General features: G+C 53.9%; 1 protein-coding gene across 4 annotated transcripts; it reads right to left on the bottom strand.

Annotated features, from left to right (window-relative positions):
• Nucleotides 1–537: 537 nt before the first annotated feature.
• On the bottom strand, nt 538–4,243 carry LOC121459500 (major facilitator superfamily domain-containing protein 10-like). 4 transcript variants are annotated; one of them, XM_041669352.1, is made up of 13 exons: nt 4,214–4,235; nt 3,676–3,865; nt 3,494–3,590; nt 3,124–3,227; nt 2,726–2,884; nt 2,487–2,648; nt 2,132–2,240; nt 1,769–1,880; nt 1,515–1,623; nt 1,331–1,421; nt 1,201–1,248; nt 1,039–1,128; nt 538–892 (listed from the first exon to the last, which is right to left on the bottom strand). In XM_041669352.1, the coding sequence occupies exons 2-13, from the start codon at nt 3,847–3,849 to the stop codon at nt 777–779; spliced, it is 1,371 nt and encodes a 456-aa protein (XP_041525286.1). In that variant the 5' UTR covers nt 3,850–3,865; nt 4,214–4,235; the 3' UTR covers nt 538–776. The 4 variants fall into 4 exon arrangements, with proteins under 4 accessions (XP_041525286.1, XP_041525288.1, XP_041525285.1 ...); XM_041669354.1 differs by lacking the exon at nt 4,214–4,235 and adding an exon at nt 3,313–3,373 and having other exon boundaries at nt 3,676–3,704; XM_041669351.1 differs by having other exon boundaries at nt 3,676–4,243.
• Nucleotides 4,244–5,670: the final 1,427 nt, after the last annotated feature.

The following is a 5,670-nucleotide window of genomic DNA, read 5'->3' on the forward strand; positions in this document are numbered from 1 at the left end:
CACCAAAACCAGTGAAAGGTGTTGTTGGCAAGTAGCTCATCAGGAGTGGGAAGGGGATGGGAGGGTAATGGGGTATGTATATTATCAGATGACTATAGTGGATGTTTTTGCTCCTTTTACTCAGCTCCCAAATAAATCACACATGGAGATTTATTAGTAAAGAATGCCTGACCTTAGCTTGCTTGTTTCTTGCCAGCTTTTCTTAAGTTATCCCATCTAGCTTTTGCCTTCAGGCTTTTCCTTTTCTTCTTCGCATCTTTCACTCTTACTTCATGGTGACCGTGTGGCTGGGCCCTGAAGTCCTCTCCTTGCTCTCTTGCTTCTTGCTTCTCCTTCTACTGTCTGCTAGCCCTGTCTCTCCATGTTCCTGCCTTGCTATTGGCCATTCAGCTCTGTATTAGGACCAGCAGGTGCTTTAGACAGGCAAAGAATCACAGCTTCACAGAGTTAAACAAATGTAGTATAACAAAATCACCTTAAAATAATATTCCCCAAGACAGTATGAAAGTGTTAAATAGTAAGTCAAGAAGAAAGGTACTTGGTACAAAATAGCTGCTTTATTGGTCATTCAAAAGGATGACAGATAAAAAACAATCAGAAGCCTAAAGGCCTTTGGAGTAAGAAGAGGGTAAAGCTGCCGGCTTCCTGCTGGGATGCCATACTGAGGGGAGGGGGGTGGCAAGCCTCTCTGAGACTGGAGGAAGGAGTGGGCTAGGAGTGGAGAGTGGTCATGGCCAAGGTTCCGACTTGGCAGCCAAGGTGCTGCGGTAGCTCAGCTACTCCTCCTTGAAAGTCGGTGCTGGATGCCTCAACGTCCACAGGAGAAAGAAGGGGAGTAAAAAGAGCCCGGAGCACACAGTGAAGCAGACCTGGGCCCCAGCCAGCCAGTACACTGTGGAGAGATAGGTGCTCACCCAGGTTTTTCTTCGCCCTGTTCCTGCCCGAACCCCTCAGCTGCCAGAACTGAGTAGAGCAGGCAGCTGGGAATGGCTGCAGGAGGGTCACAGCAAGCCTTGAGAGCTATCCTGCAGTACTTACCTGAGGCGGCCACCATAGGTCCCACTGCCCTACCTAGGGCGCCAAGGCTCCGCAGTATGCCCATGATTGTGCCTTTTTGCCCAGGAGAACCTGAGGGGAGAAGACTTGTCAGATGCCAGTTGGCCCTCCTACCCTGAGTAGCCTTTGGGGGAGGATTCTCACCATAGCTGGAGACCATGGTGGACAGGCCGGGCACCACGACAGCAGCGGCTGGTAGGAGAGTATTGGGAGGCACTGTCAGCCCAGGAGAGGCATGGGGATGTCCACACCAGCCCTGGCAGGGCCCACTCACCAAAGGAATAGAGCAGCAGTCCCAAGCCCAACATGGGCAGTGAATGAGCCCAGCCAATGAGGAGAAAGGCTGGTACCAGCAGCAGCATTGCCTGGAGAAAACAGAAATCTCAGAACGAGTTCCACAGCCTGCCAGAGTCAAAAGCACCACCTATCCCGAACTGTAGAGGAAGTAAGTCCGTTACCCGCTTCACAGTTGCAACTTCCTTGCCAGGGCTGATCCGTCGGGCGTAGGTGCCCTGTATTGTGGCCATGGTGAGGCCGATGAAGAAAAACATCTTGCCCTGCTGCAGGCTAGGAGGTGGAGGGTGAGCACCCAGCCCCCTAGGCCACCAACTGCCTGGGGGATGGGCAAGGCCAGGATGCTGGTGGATGTGCCAGAGGTTCCCTGGACCTGGGGTCTGAAAGCCTTGAAGGAGAGCCTAAGGTGGGCACCTACCTACTGAACTGGAAACGCTGGTGTACAAGGAAGCTGAGTGTATACTCCAGGCCCGAGAACAGGAAGAGGTAGAGGAAGTAGACAAGCCCCAATCGACGTAGGCTCTTAAGTCCTGTGAGTCAACACAGACCATAGGTTGATTTTTTTTATTTTATAGACAGGATTTCTCTGTGTAACAGTCCTAGCTGTCCTGGAACTAGCTCTTGTAGACCAGGCTGGCCTTGAACTCACATGGATTCACCTGCCTCTGCCTCCCGAGTGCCGGGATTAAAGGCATGCACCACCACCACCGGGCTCATAGGTTGAGTTTTGCTCATGCTGGGTAGTCAAAACACTGAGCTCAGTAAGGGGCAGCCTTCTTACTGTCCTCAGCAGGTGGATCCCGACTGTGGGTGACAGCGGCAAAACGAAGCAGGGCCAGGGGGCTGAGCAGGTTGGCAGCAGCATGGAAGCCCAGGGTGACAGAGGGAGCCTGTGGGAGAAAGGGAAGCTGGCCAGGAGGCTGGGAGCACATGACCTGGCAGCCTAAGGACCAGGATGTTCCCCTCACACTGCAGGAAGCTGAACCTTTGAGGCCTTAGGGGCAAAGATCCAGGGAACCCAGGAGGTGCTGCGATGTTAGCAGCTCGAGGACAGGCCAATTTCCTTTGGCACTGGCACATAAAGGAAATCCCCTCAGACCTACTGAAGGAGCCCTCACCCCTGGACCTGGGCCTACCCGCTTCTCCTGGGGCAGTGTCTCTGGCAAGAAGCAGAAGATAAACAACATGTCGGAGACCGCAAAGAGTAAGCTGATCCAAGGCACCATTTCCACAGACAGGAATGCTCCGAGCATGGGGCCCACGGTAAAGGCCAGGGAGAAGGCTACCCCGATGACTGCCTAGGGCAAAGGTGACTTAAGCTGGGCAGAGACCCAAGCCAGACACAAATCACTGTTCCCTGGGTCTATTCACTCACCATGCCTTGACTGCGGGATGGAGGTGAGCTCAGGTCAGCGACGATGGCTGTGGAGAGGCTAACATTCCCCTTACTGATGCCTCCTATCACCCGGGAAGCCAAGAACGCTGAAAAACTCCGAGAGGCAGCCCATACTGCATAGGAGATGGCCAAACCTGTCTGCCAATGGGTAGAGGCCAAGTGGCAGGAGTGGTCACTTGAGGCCAGGAAGGACCCACAGTAAGGCAGGTAAACTCAGTCAGACCCAGGCCAGCTGTGTCCCCTGTGACTTCCTTAGTATATTTACCAGGGGTCACAGGACCCTCTAGAAGGGATGAGCGCTTACTGTTTGTTGGCAGAGAAACCCACCGCAGCATTCTCTCCTCTCTGCCTATGGATACCTGGATCCAGGGACTTACCAGGGATAGCAACATTACTGGGCGCCTCCCCAGGCAATCAGAAGCAGCTCCGGTGAGTGGTGCGGAGAAGAACTGAAGGAGGGAGAAGGCTGAGCCGATGAGACCTGAGAGACAGAGGTCACCATCACTGGTGGCGTTATCCATGCATATCAGCCCTAGAATGCAGAGCACACTGAGCCCCACACTCACAGGCCATCGACTGAAGCTCAGGTGGCCTCAATGAGAAAACATCTGCTCGTCAAAGGAGGCTCTGCAGGAAAGAAGGAAGCTGGCAAGAACCCAGGGAGGAGGGGAGGGCTGACCAAGAGCTCAGAAGGAGCTAGCTCTCCAAGAAAGGGTTATGGGCCCCAGCTGGCATGCAGGGACATACCTCCGAATAGGACGCTGTTGTACCTCTTCTCTGCTGGCATCCCGATGGCTGTAGCAAACCAGTCTACCCCACGCTGCCAGGAGCCATAGAGGGGGTCCTGGGTGACAAGGAAAGTAACTCCAGCTGGGTGAGTCTAGTAGCTGGGCAGGGGGAGCGATCCCGCCTTGGGGGAGGGGGCTCACTTGTTCGCGGCCGTGGCTCTCCAGGAGTCCTGGCAGCAGAGGTAGCAACAGCGTGAAGGCCAGGAGGTCGAGTAGTAGGCCAAGGAAGATCACGGTGACCACGCGGCGCTCGGACACGGGGCAAGGCCGTATCGGCGGACGCGGTGTGCAGTCTGCATCCCCTTCCCATCCCATGGTGGAAGCTCCAACCCTGCTGGGGTGGGGAGGGTGTGGTGAAGACGCCGCAGGGTCGTAAGCCCCCGTTTACCTTCCTCTTGAAAAACTCGATTTCCAGGTTCTTGCCAGACATAACGGAAGTGCTTCTAAATGGGTCCTGGTACACCAGTAAGGCTCGACTCCCTTACTCAGGGTAGCAGAAAGCTCAGAGGCTTAGCTATCAGGACTCCCTGTTACGAGGAGGCGGGTAGCAGGGAGAAGACAGGAAACCCTGGTTGGAAGTTGCGGGCGCCAAGAGCGCCTGTTCCACGCGCCACTTTGGTCTCTCCATGCGATACCTAAACCCTTGCCTCTTGCCCACCAATCTGGGACCTATGCACACCTGCCACAGCTGCTGATCGGGACCCACGGGTGGATGGACAGAGAAGCTCCCTGAGTAGCGGCCACGCCCCGGAGGCTTTGGAGCAGGCACCTCCTCTTCCGGGAGGCAAGGCGGCGGGAACGGGCTTGGCCCTTCAGAGGCGTTAGAAAGCTTATAGTGGAGTTCTGGAGAGTTAATGTATTTAAGAGACAGCTTATCTGCCCAGTTCTGTCGCTTTGGCACTTATGTAGTTTTCTTTTGAGTTAGGGTCTCATGTAGCCATGGCTGACTCTGAATTCCTGATCTTCCTGCCTCCATCTAACTTACTCTAAACCGTGCTGGAGCTGGGCATAGGTGGAGACAGGAAGACGAGGATTCAAAGTCTCCCTCAACCAACTACAGTTTGAGAACAGCCAGAGCAGTGCATGTTAAGACCATGTCTCCAAAACAAAGAACCAAACTTTCAGGCGGAGAAAGCAATGACCCACTAATGGTATTATCCTCTTGCAGTTCATGTTGGTTCTCTCTAGAGGACACACCAGAATGCACCCTTGGGTGATGGCCTCTTCTAGCTGCATTATGTTCCCCTTCTGATGACACGGGACAAGGTTGGGGTCTATGAACTTTTTGTTGACGTGTCCCACCATCATAAGATTGAACAGTAAGTCCTCCACTAGATACCCGGTACCAGATTTGGCCCTGCTGTTTCTTGATGCAGTTGGTTACACAGAGGGCAGAGCCCTGTGGCTAATTTAAAGTGGCGGAATCCCTGAGAGTGGATAGCAGCAGGGCGCTAACCAGCCTAGCTGGTGGGGGTCAGGCCCCAGGCCATTCTAGATTCATGGCCTCTGTCCCTGAAGAGTCCTCAGGGAAGAGATAAGGTGACTGCGGAGCCTCCGTCCCTCCAAGGTGGGTCTTCCAGCTCATTCTATACTCCATCCTGTGCTCCAGTGGTGGCTTTGCCACATCTAAATCAGATTCCTAATCAGCACCCTGTCGCACAAGGTCATCACGTACTGTCTGTCTTGTGTGAGGAGATGATCTCAGAGGGAGGCGACTTGGTGGTAAAAACATTATCCGGCACACTTACCATACTGATAGCTCGTCAGTTTTACAGGACTGCACAGAATGTTATCCCGGGCTGTGGCTGTCATCTAACAGTGAAGAACCTCTGCAGTACTTCTGGTTCTGAGCTCACTCAGGCATCCGAGGCCTTTTTTTTTTTTCCTTTTCTTTGAGACATGGTTTCTCTTTGTAACAGCCCTGGCTGTCCCAGAACTGGCTTTGTAGACCAAGCTGGCCTCAAACTCACAGAGACCCACCTGCCTCTGCCTCCTGAGTGCTGGGATTTAAGGCCCATGCCACCACCACATGGCAATGGAGGCTGTTTTTTTCAGGCGCTGAGGTGTAGCAGTGGGATCAGACACTCCACAATGTCCCTCCAAAACCCTTCATTACAACACACAATGCACTCTTGC

Source organism: Microtus oregoni, unplaced genomic scaffold (assembly GCF_018167655.1).
Source record: "Microtus oregoni isolate MIOR12 unplaced genomic scaffold, Mior012 000019F_ref0000042, whole genome shotgun sequence".
Classification (NCBI taxonomy): domain Eukaryota; kingdom Metazoa; phylum Chordata; class Mammalia; order Rodentia; family Cricetidae; genus Microtus; species Microtus oregoni.

Excerpts from the sequence above, each read along its gene's own strand:
- LOC121459500 (XM_041669351.1), bottom strand. The coding sequence starts at position 3,849 with ATGGGATGGGAAGGGGATGCAGACTGCACACCGCGTCCGCCGATACGG. Across the intron at positions 2,241-2,486 it reads CACTGCCCCAGGAGAAGCGG|GCTCCCTCTGTCACCCTGGG; the intron begins GTAGGCCCAGGT and ends TTTCTCCCACAG. Across the intron at positions 1,624-1,768 it reads CAGCGTTTCCAGTTCAGTAG|CCTGCAGCAGGGCAAGATGT; the intron begins GTAGGTGCCCAC and ends TCCACCTCCTAG.